The sequence below is a fragment of the Electrophorus electricus genome, chromosome 7 (assembly GCF_041902795.1).
Source record: "Electrophorus electricus isolate QZ-2024a chromosome 7, ASM4190279v1, whole genome shotgun sequence".
Lineage (NCBI taxonomy): Eukaryota > Metazoa > Chordata > Actinopteri > Gymnotiformes > Gymnotidae > Electrophorus > Electrophorus electricus.
Genome location: NC_137503.1, coordinates 6,364,975 through 6,380,436, shown reverse-complemented (window position 1 = coordinate 6,380,436; position 15,462 = coordinate 6,364,975). Strand labels below are relative to the sequence as shown.

At 39.5% G+C, this 15,462-nt stretch overlaps 1 protein-coding gene across 5 annotated transcripts in view; it reads left to right on the top strand.

Moving 5' to 3' along the window:
- Positions 1 to 15,462, top strand: part of nos1apa (nitric oxide synthase 1 (neuronal) adaptor protein a) — a 76,681-nt gene that overhangs the window by 30,525 nt on the left and 30,694 nt on the right. For all 5 annotated transcript variants that reach the window (XM_081717594.1, XM_026998818.3, XM_026998819.3 and 2 more), the window contains one exon: positions 10,886 to 10,994. In XM_081717594.1, the coding sequence (XP_081573720.1) occupies positions 10,886 to 10,994 (109 nt within the window). The remainder of the gene's footprint in view (positions 1 to 10,885; positions 10,995 to 15,462) is intronic.

Here is a 15,462-nt window from a genome sequence, read left to right as displayed (position 1 = left end):
ATTATAACCACTAAAGCTTAACATTCCACTGCATTAGTTTTATTTACCAACTTTTAATAGCCTCTGTATCCTGGCCACGTACATTAGAATCTGGCCAGTAGCAACATTAGCTGTAAAAATGGCCCTATGGATTTATCTCCCTGGCAACATGTGGCCTTCACGTCCCTATTACAATATGAAACACACTTATTTGTCCTTGCTCAAGGGTGTGCGTGTCTGTGTGTGCATGCACAAAAATGTTTGTGTGCGCACATATGTACATGTGCATGGTTGTTTATTTTATGTGTGGCGAGTAAGCAAAAGCATCATTAGTGTTTTAGTGAAAAAGGACCTGTTAATGCTCAGCATCCATTATAAATGCAAACCCTCAGCACCAATAAAACTACTACACAATGTGACCATTCCTGTATTATGGCAGTAAATTTGCATTTAAAAAAAAAAAAATAAATAAAAATATATATATATATATATATATATATATATATATATATATATATAATTAGTTTAGTCTTGTCATCTTACAGTTTAAATGTGTATAGAAAGACTTAAACATTCGGGACCTGTCCCAGTATTTTTTTCAGGGCACTGTATATTTTGAGCTCTCTCGTCTCCAGTCACTAAACTCTGCTTAGCCCATAAGGGTCTCTTCCCTTATCACAGGGCAGCTCCTGCAGACCCCAATGCTGCTGGCTGTTCTCTGAGGCGTGTGGTGCCCTCCTACTGCCCTGGTGCTGCAGACTGGAGCCCTCACCCCCCACCCCCTCACATGCACACGGCACTGGGCTCCGATACGCTAGGAGCCTCCAGGCTTCTTCCTGCTTGCTTGGCCATGTATGTACCTGTACCCCCCTCGGCAGACCATGGCTGACCACCTGTTGTTTGGAAAGTGTCATATGGTATCTGTCTTGTTCTCTTGCTCATGACATCTGCAGACCTTTTCAGTAGAAATGCTTAACCCAACCACCAACTGCAAAAGGAGGAATAAATTACCACACACACAGCACAAAGCAGGGAGGGCCCTGGTCCTGGGATGATGAATTACAGGTGTATGCTTCCTTCTACCTGCAGGTTATGATCAATGATGCTTTTAAACTTTTTGTGTTACTGTGTACTCCGTGCTGTCTGGTACCTCATGAGAGAATGCTTCCACAGTGATGTGGTTTAAATGCTTTATTTAATCTTCGGAAGGAAATCCAGAATTGCACATGTAATGCATACAGAGTATATCCACCAGGATCAATATGCCTCTGAAGCTCTGTGATCAGGAAACTGGATAGAGGGTTTGTGACCTCTTCCCATTTTTATTACACAGGCATGCATACACACAGACACACACCTATATATGCACTCACACACATACTCATAGACAGCTGTCAGCGTAATGGCATGCCTTAACATTTCATATGACTCTGGGGAGTTGTGCTAAATCAAAACAGCTCTGCCTGTCTCCATGCTGCTCAAGCTAGATGCCTCCACATGCCATTCTTAATGACCCCCGCTGTGTGACCTTGATGTTCTGATTGTCTGCACTTTAAAAAGGTGTTAATTAGTTTAATGATCATCTAGGTATGTTTGGATTCTAACTAATCAGGCAGAATGATAACACATTTTGGTAATGTTTTCATTTTTCTCTATGTGGTCATTCTTTATATCTGAAGCATAGTAAAACATCTGCTTTAGCCTCAAATGGTGTTTTTCCTTTTGATTGACAAGCTGCAGAAGCAGGTCACAAACAGAACGATCCTCATGGCCCCAGACTAAAGCCACAGTCAGATGCCTACTCCATGTGTACCTACATGGTAGAACAGGGCCTTGTGTGGAGTTCATCAGTGCTGGGTGTTCTCTCTCTGCGTGGGGGCCGGCAGAACGCCCAACCCCCGGCTTCAACCACTGTTTGCTTAAACCTGGAAGGAAAATTCCACAGACCTCTTTCTAAATACCATCACACATAGTCCTGTAATACCAAATTTATGAACTTTTCTCTTTGTACTCCACAGGGTGTTTTGAAATGAGCCAGTGCCAGTGCCTCAGATTGTGCTCTTTTACTGAGCACTCACATCGGCCTGTTTAATCTGTTTTATTCTGCAAATAATATATGAAGTACAAATATTTCCTTCTATCTGCTAAGCAGTCAAAAGTGGACTGAAGGACTGTGCACTATGATATTGTAACCTGATGTGCAAAGCTTGTTTACTTATTGAAAACATAATCAGGTGAACTGGTGTCATGTTAAATGTGCATGTCATTAAGTGCACCGCGTACTTCTCTCTGTTCCCATAATCAGGATATGGTGCAATGACTTTCTCTTTGGTGTTCACCCAGTGCTCACAGGGGAAGGGGTGTCACAAGAGCCAGCACATGGGTGGAGACTGCTTTGATCTTTGTGTACATTCTGCAATTACAGAGTGATTATCTTCAAGGCTAAGTGTTGTTTAATTCCTACAGTAAAAGGTCCCTAATCGTAGCATGTCATGGCAAGATTTGTACAGCATTCGGAAGCCAATTCTTCACTCTGGAGTAACCTTAAAAATATTCTCACTCATACACTTTGTTCCTCTTTCTAACCTGTCCTTTCCCTGTCTTTTTCCTCTGCTTTTCTAGCAACCCCCCCCCCCACACACACACACTTTACAGACCAGATTGTTCCAGTCTTCATATGCCTTACTGACATCTTAGACCTACATTTCTACACATTCCCTGATAATAAATGTCAGATGTAGATATGTCCAAGTGTTAATCCCTCCTCATATCCTTTGGTATGTTTGCTCTTTGAAGCCTGGGTTCTTTACACCCTGACTTGCTTGACAATGCTTCTTAGAGCCAGAATGTTGCTGCTAGGACTGGGATTCACTGAAGTCATGTTATGGATGATATTTACAATGCACTCCAATACCGGAAGTTGCTAAGAAGAGGGCCTTTACATATTAAATGGCTAAATAGAAAACATACCTGGCTTTTAAAGCAGAATAAGATTCAAGTATGAATGTGTCACTGAGAAGCTGATGTATCTCTGGGTCTTAAATAGCTTCTGCCACCACTTTATATTCTTTATAAACTCAACTTTCTTCCCAAACCTACTTATTTAACTTAAAAGAGCAGTGAACTGTAAACCAATGAAATTTTAATATGGTCATCTAGACAGCTCTAACATATTAATACAGTTCATGTGGGTAAACATTGGCATCTCATTTTGTACACATACTGACCACCTGGAGATGATGCACTTCCTAACAATGGCCATGCAGTGGATTGCGGTGTCTTTCCACACACGTCCTGGAGTTGACTGGGGTGCACTTTGTGCACGGAGCACTCATGTGCAGCCATGCTGTATATGCATGAGATGATGAAACAAGCTGTGTGCTCAGCTTTGGGATAGTTTTTCTCTTTCTGGTTCTGAATTCTGATCACGGGAGCTGCTGGAAGTTTTTCACACTCCGGTGCCGCAAGACGTCTGTAATGCTCTTGACTTGGTTCCAGGTTGTTAGTGTCAGTGAGGTGACTGTTTAATCATCTCCATTGATTATTCTTCCTATTTTATAGTCTCATCTCTTTTCATTTCTCCAAATGAATGCTTACAATACCACTGCTTCATTCACACACCTGTAAATTGACCACCACTGTGTGTGTGCGTGTGACGCATATGCATGTTTTTTTTTCAAATTTAAATGAAATTGACCTTTGACTATCTGACTATATGACTTGCTGAGAAATGTAGCTTATAAAAGTTTACCTACTAATGTACGATGCTCTGGAACACTTGAATACCACAGTAAACCAACAAGTGTTGTGTAGACAGTACACGGTTTGTTGCATTTGAGGACCATGGTTGAAAATCTGAGTGCTGTATGAATTATTGCTGACCTACAGATATGCATATTTTGGTAACTAATGTTGATATGGATGCGGGGATGTTGTAGATTGCATTGCAGGAGACACAATGCTCCTATAATCTCACCCTTTTAAAGGCAATACATGCTTGCTGGTGGCGGCTTAGCAGAGGCCATTAGCCATGTCAGTGGGAGTGCAGGCAAGGAACCGGGAAGCTCTTAATTACTGATCTGCTGCCCAGCTCGCAACAATGAGCTTCAGACAACAGACTCCCCACCCCCAGCTACCCTTCTCTGTCATTTCATGCTGGACACATTGAATTAGTGGCAATCAAGTAAGAGGTAGTAGTGGTGATTACACTGCAAGTTGCTCCTTGGTGATGAAGTGGAACTAATGGTCTGCGGGTTTCTGATGTTGTACGATGGTATGTGTGGAAATGCTGGCGCCCTATCTTTCTTCCCCTCCCCCCCCAGCTCCATAATTTGTGATGCCCTCTAGTTAGAATGTTTGGGGGGAAGTGAAGGGAGGAGGTGTGGCCTTCTAGAATGTAGTGTTGTGTGGTTTTCATCCTCGACACTAGATTGTCTAGCTTTCTTCTTATTGGATGTCCTGTGCTCTATAGGGGTGGTTTTTGACTTTACTGAGTCAAACCCAGTACATGTTGCTGTCCTTTAGTGTGTGTGCTTCCTCAGCATTCATAAGCCTCTTTTGATTCCGCATTCATGTGGTAACATTGAATGTGGCTGGGAGCAGGCTCATGGAGAGCACACTGCCCATCTTGCACTGTTGTAAGAGTTACATTCTTGTGGCTTTGTTGGTGTTCATAGGCTCCCGTAGTTGCTCTGCCAGCTCCTGGGGCGGTTCAGGGACAGCCAGCTGTTTTCATGGCTTGTAGCTGTTTGTGCTTCACTAACAAAAAGCACAACTGATTTGGGGTGTTCTGCCTTTGTCACCATCCTACCAATGATAACCTCCTATCAGCCCCCAGTCATATGAGAAGTAGTGTTTCACCTGGAAGCTAGAACAGTTTTTTTGTTTTGTTTTGTTTTGTTTTTTCAGAAAAAGCACTTTTTGCATTAAAAATGGTCTTTTAAATGGCACCTGTCCTAGTATATTTTGACTGTGATAAAATTAGTGATAATTTTGTGAACGTTGTTGTTGCAGTGAAAACCACAATTGTTACTGAAGCACATTTCTCAACTCAGTTATTGTATTATTCTGTCACAAAATCCACTGGTTTAATACTACACCACACATGACATTTGCTTGCTGCTGTGAAGAAAGGACTGCAGTGTTAGATACTGAACTGCAATGGTGTATCATTATTCAAAAGAAAGAGGATTGGGAGGAACCATGATGAAACAAGGAGCACGAAACCACATTTTTGCCTATGTACTATTAGTGCAGTGAGGTATTCACCTCACTAACCCTTCAGTATCTTCCGTTATGATCAGAACATTCAGTCTGCAGAAGTTCATGTATAGACATGCTATTTCCACTTAGTATACAGTGATTTAAATCCATGTTTTCAGTCTTCTTATTCACTCTTGCTTTATAATACCACCATCATCCTATTCCTTGTCATTAATGTCTTTCATCCCTATCTTTGATGTACTACAGAAACAGTTTCTTTCAATCTTCACTGATAGCAGCATTGATTTTTTTTCCAGTCATGTTTGTAGATGGAGCGCACTCGGTATACCAGTCGTTGTCATGCAACACATCTTATGTCATGAAGGACCAAAGACATGCCTTCAGGGGCCACTGAATTGACTGCTTTTTGAATTGTGTCCAACGTCTGAATATAGGATGTGTGTTCAGAGTTCTTTCATAAATCAAGACATCACCATGAGATCATAATCATGTCTCTTGGGGCTTCTTATGATGTTTTTTGTTTTTGATTTTTTGTTTTTTTTTCCCTTCCTCCAGAAGCATAGAAATAATACTGTAGAGGAAATGATCAACAGAATATTAGAAGTATCTTTCACAGAGGTATTGTGCATACTTCCCAATCAGCTTTCCTTAATCAATCTTGATTTTTTTTTCTCTTCCAAGCTACAAACAACAGGCAATTAGTTATTACATATTTATGAATGCATTTGAATATATGTCAATGAGAAAAGAATCATTATAAATAACTTTTGGCAGGTTCCCTCATCAGAGTAAACCACTCATAGCTTCCCAGGTCAGCAGATATAGAACTAATCATCTGACCTCTGTGCAATATGCAGATGGAATGATCGCTCACTATTTGGAACTTATTTAGCACACTAAAATTATACTCTTTAAACTTTGCTGATGATAAGGGCTTATTTTGTTTATTGCAGCAGTTAGCAATTCCCATAATTGTCATCATGAAATCCATTTGAAATATTGACCACTTGTGGATGGCCACCCTCAGAGTCTTTCCTGCCAAACCAATCAGCGTGCATTAATCATCCTCATATCCTTGAGTTTCTCTGCTATGCGATGACATGTCCATCCAATATACTAACATCAGAGGATAGGGTGACTAAAATGTCAGAACACTGTTTATTTTTAGCATGCAGGGGGGTTAATGCATTTCTGTATACAGATGCCTGTTGGAGAAGCGAACTGGAAATTGCTTATAACAAGTTATCCTGATCAGAACTGGTAGCCGCCAACCGCTGTGAAAAAAAAGATGGAGTTATCATAAATTTGAGTCTATGTATTTGTTAGGGATATACAAAACTCTGTATAGTGAACCTACATTTGCAGTGTTTTGTATTGCCTCTGTACTTCAGCACATTGAATCTTAAATGAAACAAGCACTACATGATGAGTGTTTCCAGTGGTCAGGCCAGGCCTACAGTGCAGTCATTATCAGGTCCTGCTTGAGATGGTGGGCCTTTTTGCCTTTAGGGTTGTGTTCAGTAACTTAAATGTATGTTTGATGTTATTCATGTCAGGTAACTGAAATGAGTAGTCAAGAACCTTCCACTGTTAGGAAACACTGAGTTGCTGCAAGGTGTAGTTGTAGTTATGCCTCAGTTTTAAGGGATTTGTCTGGAACTGAGTAGTTATTGCACACTCACATTGCAGCAGGGGAAGGCTTTTTCCTGACTCCACCTCTCATTCACTGCATGTGGAGGCAAACAGCAGACTCCGGAGTCGGCGCAGTAGCGGAGTTGAGTAGGCAATGAGAGTAGAATGATTAGAATTCCTGACTTTTGTGCAAACGAGTAGTAAATCTTACTGAGCAGCAGTCAATCAGATAGACCAATGTGGGGTATAGTGTTTTTCATTATATACTATGCCCATGGTCAAGCCACACACCGAAGTCTTCTGTGATCATGGATGTATAAAATTGAAACCACTTTGCTCAGCAGAAGATAATTAAATGTTTTAATTAACAAATCAGTACTAGGCTTGTTTTTGACCTGATTTACCAGGGCACAGATTTGCTCTGCACTTTACTCTGGGCAGCTGAATTTACATAACCACCCCTTAGCAGCGAACAATTGGCAAGGGAAGTGATTTGCTTCACTGTAATGAAAATGTGATGTAAAGGTGCTTTTAAGATGCGGTATAAAACGCGCTTTTAAGATGCTCTTTAGAATTCATTCATCTGATGCTGTCAGCAGTCACATTATCAACAAAGGCAAGTGAGACTGTTCAGCTAGCAGACAAACATGCCCATGTCATAGTGTTTAACAGATGAGACTGTGTGCTTTGAATTATGAGCACTTCCTATTTTTCTCCTCAATTTCCTCTTTTCATCATTCAGGTATAAATTGTCATTGCTTACCACCAAAATACTTGGTTCCTGGCTTGGTCTACAGGGCTTTTTGGGGTGGTTTGTAGCTAGCAAGCAGTAACCTGACCTTTCTGTTCCTGAGGCTTACCAATTGTCCATATCTTGTGGTAAAACCTATGAGGTTATTCTGGTTCTGTGTTTTTTTATAGTAGTCTTTTGTCCTGTCACTTTCTCTGAATGGGAGGACTTTGTAAAAAGGGTTTTAATTCATACAGTCTGTATTTAATGTGTAGACCTTTTAGATTAAAAGGGCTGGAGCACAGAGCTAAACAACAAGAATTGTTGAAATAATTATGGATTGCATATGAATCTAGTTGCATGGAGATACACCGTATTTACTTATCTGATTTGAGCATTATGATCCGGTCTCTCAGATCAACTATGTTGACCCTGCCACATGCCAAGATCAAACTACACGATTTTCTCCTAAACTGACGAATATCCAGTTTCAGTCCCGCATACAAGCATCACAGACAGAGGAAGAGTAGTTGACATAATCTTGTAGTTTGGCATAATTAAAGAACAACCGTGTGATGTCTGAAGCACCGATTGAGACCCCAGTGAAAATCTCAGAATCTTTTGTATTTTCTGACCTTGTCTGACAACTCTTATGACGTGTCCCTTGATACTGACCAATAAGATGACAGAATGCTATCTCATGCACATCGCGAGGAAAAAGAAGGTTGCTATTGCAGCTGTAAGATGGGACAATGAAACAGATGAAAGGTGTGCTAAATTAAGGATAGACAACCCTTACTGTCCTCTTTGAAACACCCAGCAACATATACACAATTGTTTTGTTTTTTTTCCTCTCTCTTTTCTCTTGTCAGAACACAAAACTGGCAGCATCACACATAGTGATTCTGGAGCCATGACTGCAGCCAATTTCTGGACGCTCCTTCCTGGCAACCTATGAACTTGTGCAAGTTGGTCGGTGTTAAACATGTAGTGTTGTCAGATTCCTGATCATGACATGGCAGGAATTTATGGCATCATGATTGCCTAATCTTATATAGTGACCATCATGAAAGACAAAGTTGTTGTGTAATCTTATCCAAGCATTAATGAATCCAAGCCATAACCATTTTCAGGTCATTATTAATTGACTATCATCCATAATTATAACTGTAGTTACTCATACATTATAACATTATTCATTGTAATGGCAATGGTATCATCAAATGAGCACATCTTGTGTTACAGTAAAACAAACAAAAAAAACTTTCATTGGCATTGGCTCAGCTAAGAGAGCTGAACCAGGAGCAAGTGAGACCTCTGGAAGTGACACGACATTATATTTTAAAAGCCTCATTGCACGTTCCTTTGAGCAGACACTGTCCCTGCTGGGCACGCCTGCTTAAGAACCATGATGACATTTCACTGTTACTTAGATTTCAAGCTAAGCATCAGTAACAAGACTCATAGACTGTATTTTTTGAGTGGAGATAAAAGGAAGCATTATTCCCAGATCCCTGGTCTATTGTGGTGTGTATTGAAACTGCTGGATTGTTATACTAGGCCTTTTGACAGTGCTTACACTGGTACTCTGAAAGATTTACAAGGAAATTGTATCTGCTTTTAGGACTGGAGGGGGTCAATACATGTCGATTCACATAAAGAAATAGCTTTTAGCAGAAGCCATGACTGATTAAAAGAAGGCATTTCAGATGCTCTATTGAGGTGTACCATAGCTCATAATGGCACGCTTCTTAACTCGGAGTGTGTAAGTGTGTAAGTGTGTGTGTGTGTGTGTGTGTGTGTGTGTGTGTGTGTGTGTATATATATATATATATATATATATATATATATATATATATATATATATATATATATATATATATATATAAAAAATCAAGTTGCCCTGTTCATCTCTTGACGGGGTGTAGTAAGATTCCGTGAGTTTTTGCCCTTTCTACCTTGCGGTCATAACATAGTGCAGTCAGAGATTATTGATTTTTAATTTCATCCAAATCAATACATTGAGAGCCTAATGCAATGGTAAGGTGGTTCACCCAATGACAGTACGAGGCATCTGTAGAAGAGTTGAAATGATCCTACTTAGTGTAGTATACCATCACTCCCCTAACTTTCCCATGTAGTGGTATAACATGTAGTGAGTATGGTAGCCAATCTCAGGAGAAACTTCAGCTCCTGTTTTCTTTAGGTCTTAATAAATAAAAGCCAGGAATAGGTCTTGTACATCATTCATTTTGCCTTTAAACCACTGATGGAATGCATTTGCCAAGGGGCATCAGTGAATGGGGAAAACCTGATTAACCAAGTTGTTCAGTTGTTATTCAGTTCCCTGGTGCAGAATAGAGTGCAAGCCAGAACAGGGATTTTGATCTGAGTGCAGACCACAGTGCAGAACAATCAAAAGTGAATCTCCAAATAAACTAGGGCAACTTGGCAAAGCAGAAGTCACCTACCTCTGTGTTTAAATAGAGAGTGTGAACTCTGGCACAGTGATGATCTGTGCATTTCAACTTAGACTGGAAAGGTTAGACAGTTCGACCACCATGGCGATGGGCTGAATTTGGGTTCAGTATGCAACTAAAAAAGTGCCCCATGGCTCAGCAAGGTAAACATCTGATGGAATTACTCTGTGAGTTAGGGTGTACACACACACTGGCATTATATCAATGCACCCAATGAAGATCCCAAAGACTATTATGTTTGTTTGTTGTTTTTTTGTCTGGGTTTTGGGTTTCTACTGAACATGTCACTGGGTTTCTTTTCTGCTGGAATCTGCTTTCTGCAGTGGGTAATGCTGGTGATTTAGACATATGGTGCTTTGATTGTCGCTGTGGTGTCATCCCATGATTTTTCAGCCCAGCACACTCTTCAGTAGCTTTGAGCACTGCTATGGCGCTTCACATAAACGCCATACCTGTCCTTTGTTGCATAGTGAATTACTTGTGAATATACCATGATTGGGCTAGTGTTGTCCAGATTATATCAATTGTTTTACTCTAAGTGCACACATATATCTGTAAATCTGACATTTGTGTGACTTACTTACTCATACTGTAGAACCAACAACTCCAGTCAAAGCAGGCACTTTGCCCCAATGTCATGTCTTTTTACACAACACAGAAAAGGTTAGGCATTGTATTTATAATACTTTGGGGCCTGATAAAAAGAGTTTTATTACAAGAACTGTTTGACTTTGCACCATGACTGCCAGACTTATTGCAAGTTTTTATAGTTTTTTTTTTCTGTATTGTTTTAGCTCCACAACTTGCATGCTACTATAATTCAATTTCTTGTCTTTCATAGGATATTCTATGTATCACATGATTCCCAAGATTTGAAAATCTTCAGTTATATAGCCAGAGATGGACAGAGCAATGTGTTCAGATGCAATGTCTTCAAATCCAAGAAGAAGGTAAGTCATCTTTTGAATGCATCTGTCAGACTATGCATTGAATGCTTAAAAGATTTCCTAAGGATGACAGGAGAGTGAATGCCTCAGAGGAGACCGAATGCCCCATATTTAGCCATTACATACCTACACACGCAAGCGCACACAATTTCTTTCTTTCTGCTGTGCATCACCACATTCAATTGCACATACCTTGCACTCATTTGCCTTGAAAATCACACATCCCAGGTGTGTACATAGCCTTTTACCTATGCTTCCTTACAGACTCCCACTTACTGAAAAACAGACATTGGAACAGACCAGTACACATCTGGTCCCTCTGAGTTTTCCCTTTATGACGTAGAGCTAAACATTCAAACCCGTGGGGGGGGTCTGTCATTTCCCCCGCCTACTCCAACATGTGGAGCACTAGCAAGTATGTAGATGATGCAATGCAGACACTGCTGACTTCTTATTGCAAAAAGTAAAGCAAGTAGGTTGGGTTAACGACCCATGCTAGAAAGCTTCTGCTAATACTGGGACTTCCGTGTGCCAGAACAAACTTGCCTGCTTCCTCTAAACTCATGAAATGTAAAATCATATTCTGCTTCACTTGGTAACCTGTTGAGCAACTGCTCTGTTCTCAACTCATAAGCCCCTCCCTCCAGAGAGCCTGCTCTCCAGGAAGAAGCTGCTTTTTGTGTTCTGTAATTGCCTTGTTATTATCAGGAGCTGTTAAATGCAGGTAGAACCCTGGGGAATCAATTAAAAAGAGCAATCAATGGAACAGTAGGAAGGCCCATGCATTTTAATCCTACTTGCTGGATACACACAGAGCTGGGAGAAGCTGGAGAAGGAAAGTTGATATGGTAGGTGTGGAAAAACTGCCGCCCAGGGTCTCCTCTGAGAAGCCAAGAGGTGCTCATATTGGCCAAAGACTTTTGCGCGAACAGCCGCTGTTAACTTCAGGCTTCCAGCATGCATTGATTTGAGCTGGGATAATCTGGGTTATTTGGATGCAAGTCTCTTATAAAAAATATTTTGGTTTAATTGCTAAATTGCTCGGTAAAGACCGGCCAGAGGCATGGAAGAAACATGACTTCTCCTAGGCAGATTTTTTTTTTATCCTTTGGTAATTAATCCACCCTGTCATGCCCTGATTTGGATCATATGTTTAGATTATAATAGTATCAAGAGTTAATATTTTACCCCAGTTTTATTACAAATCATTCAACCTTGGCACCTCACTCTGCTTTGTGACTCGCTTTTTATATATATATATATATATATATATATATATATATATATATATATATATATATATATATATATATATATATATATATATGAATGAAAAGCGATGAAACACAGATTAAGATGGCCTGCAAAATTTACAGAGCGACCACACCCACAGTGTGAAATTGCGACCCATGTTAGACATTTTAGCTGCCCTTACTGTACCAAAACAAGAATAAATCGTGTCATCTTTTGTGGCGATTACCCCATATTAAAAGTAATTAAAAAGGATATAACAACCACAGTTTCAATGATATGCACACATGTAGCATAATGACTGGTTAACAGTGTTTAAATTTTGTGCTTTTTACACAGATTTCTATCTTTAAAACATTTGAGCAATGTGAAATCAGTACATAATTTAAATTACTTAATTTTTAAAAAATAAAGTTTAAGGCAGATAAAGCCTGTTTGCACATTTAATTTAAATGTTTACATTATATTTTTGCTGATAAACTACACTTTATGCACAATTATTAGGCAGGTTATATTTTTTGAGGATTCATTTTATGATTGAACTACAGTACTCTCGGTCCATCCAAAATGTTAATAAACCTCAAACCTGAATTTTTAAGAAAGTGAGGTTTTGGTTTTCTTAGGAGAATATCTGTGTGTGCATAATTATTGGGTAACCATTAGTGTGCAGAATTATTATGCAACTAAATGAAAAATGAAAATACTCCCATCTCACGTTTATTTTCATGTGTTAAAGTGAGAATAATAAACAAACAACTCAAAATTTACAAATAAACATATCTGACATTTTTTTTTAAATCAGTGACCAATATAGCCCCCCTTCTTTTCAATAACAGTCATAAGCCTTCCATTCACGGAGTCCATTAATTCCTTTGTTGACGATCAACTTTTTGTGCAGCAGCAACCACAGCCTCCCAGACACTGTTCAGAGAGCTGTACTGTTTTTCCTTCACCGTAAATCTCCCTTTTAAGAAGGGCACACAAGTCCTCAATAGTGTTTAATTCAGGTGAGGAAGGGGGTCAAGTCATTATTCTTTCATCATTAAGGCCTTCACTCTCATCTCATCAGTCCATAAAACCTTTGAAAAATCTGTCTAAAGATATTTCTTGGCCTAGTCTTGATGTTTCATCTTATGTTTCTTGTTCAGTGGTGGTTTGGTTTCAGCATTCCTTACCTTGTACTTCTGGGCACTCCAGATAGGTTGCAATTCTGGGATATGACAGCACTGGGGGATAATGGATTCTTGGCCACTTCACGATTGATTCTTCTCAAATATTTGGCAGTTAATTTATGTCTTTTTTTTTTCAAACATGTTTCTTGCAACCTTGATAAAATTGCAACAAAACATTTGATGGTTCTGTGCCCCAATATTTTAGCAATTTTAAGAATGCTGCATCCTTCTGAAAGACTTTTTACAATTTTTGACTTTTCAGAGTTAGTTAAATCTCTATTTTAGCCCATTGTGCCTGAGGAAAAGAAGGTGCCTAATAATTATGCACACCTCGATATAGGGTGTTGATCTCCTTAGGCCACACCCTCCCTCATTACACAAATATACATCACCTGATATGCTTAAATCCAACAAGCATTCAAGTTTATATAGCTTGGAGTTGGAAAATATGCATAAAAATGATACTATTAAAATACTTCCCTAATAATTGTGCACACAGTGTATATTGAAGAGCTGGATGCTCTTCAAGCTGGCAGCAATAGGGAAATGATATATTGTGATAAATATTGATATTGATCAATATGGGGGGGAAATATTATCATCATATTTTTGCAATATCGCCAGCTCTAACATGTAATACTTAATTGTAGTGGAGGTTCTTACTAACTTGGAATTGTCAGACAAAGTGAACTAAGCTCACTTCTAATCATAATGTGCAGAAGTGTAATGGCGAAAGGAGTGAACTGATAGCAGCCTGACGTGCCATGTGCCACTCCACTCATGTTCTTCTCATGCAAACAAATGAGTGATTTCAGCAGCTATCAATTGTAAACAAGGAACAAGGCCATTTTAGAAAACAGTTGAGACAGAAATGTTCCATTATTTTAAGCAGGGCTATCAGGAGTGTAATTGCTTTTGAGAGCTGCAAGCAACTTCAGGCTGGTTTGTTTCTATGGCATCTTAGGTGATTACAGGGAAGTGCTCTCAGTGCTCATCTGAATAACTGCACATTACCTGTTCAAATTAGCCTCCAGTAAGTTGTCTGTAACCCTGAATTGATAACTTTCTGGCTTTGGCCCGCACAAAAGGAAATATTATCATTGGCAGTGTTCTTTTCTTCGGTTTCATTGTTCAAGCTTTGATACATGGCATTCTGCACATTCTGTTTGTGTTATTGCTTTTTTTTGTTTGTTTTCTTTGGCAGGGGACACATTTTCAATATTGATCATCAAAAAATATATTCAATATGCTTTATGCATCTCAGAACAGGCATTTCACTTCCCTGAGTGCAAATGCAGATTCAGTGCACTAGCCTGAATTCTTCCTGATGCATTGTTCAGTAGTGCACACAGCTCACAATTCTTCCACTGTTCCTGCCTGCCTCAAACACCTAACACTCCTCTCAGTGCAAAAAGGGAAGGAATACTTTCATTGATTTGCAGTTCAGATGCACTCTAATCTGCCATTTGACCATGCTGTTTTCCCCCTTACACATAGAACGGTGTTAATCCTAATTCAGTGTGCAGTCAGATGTCTACATTATAATTAAATGTGACTGGGATGTGGGATCTGCTGTTAAGACTGTTAACCATATGCTAACTGCCCTTATTCATTCATGCATTCATTCATTGACCAAAATAGGCTTAGTGACAGAACAAAACTTGTCAGTGAGGCAAACAAGGTTAACTTTTTCAAACCAAGGTACAGAAGAGCCTTTGATTTTTTTTTTTTTTTGATTTTTGATTTTTTTTTTATATTGCACACCATAGATTTTGTCTTTGGTAAAACAGGCACAGCCAAATATCTACTACCATCTGCCATCTAAAACAAATCTGCCAATTTGACAGCACTGCATCAGTGTTTCAGAACAGTGACTCTTCCACAGCCAGTGCAGGTTAATGAAGTGAGCAGCTCTGTGAAGCGCATGTGCTTTTCCTGTCCATGTCCAAAGATTATCAGGGCCTGTGGTCTTAAAATTAGCAACTCATTGGAAATGATCACAGTGGGTACACAGCTCTGCCAGCATACTGATGTGTCCTGTTGTGCTG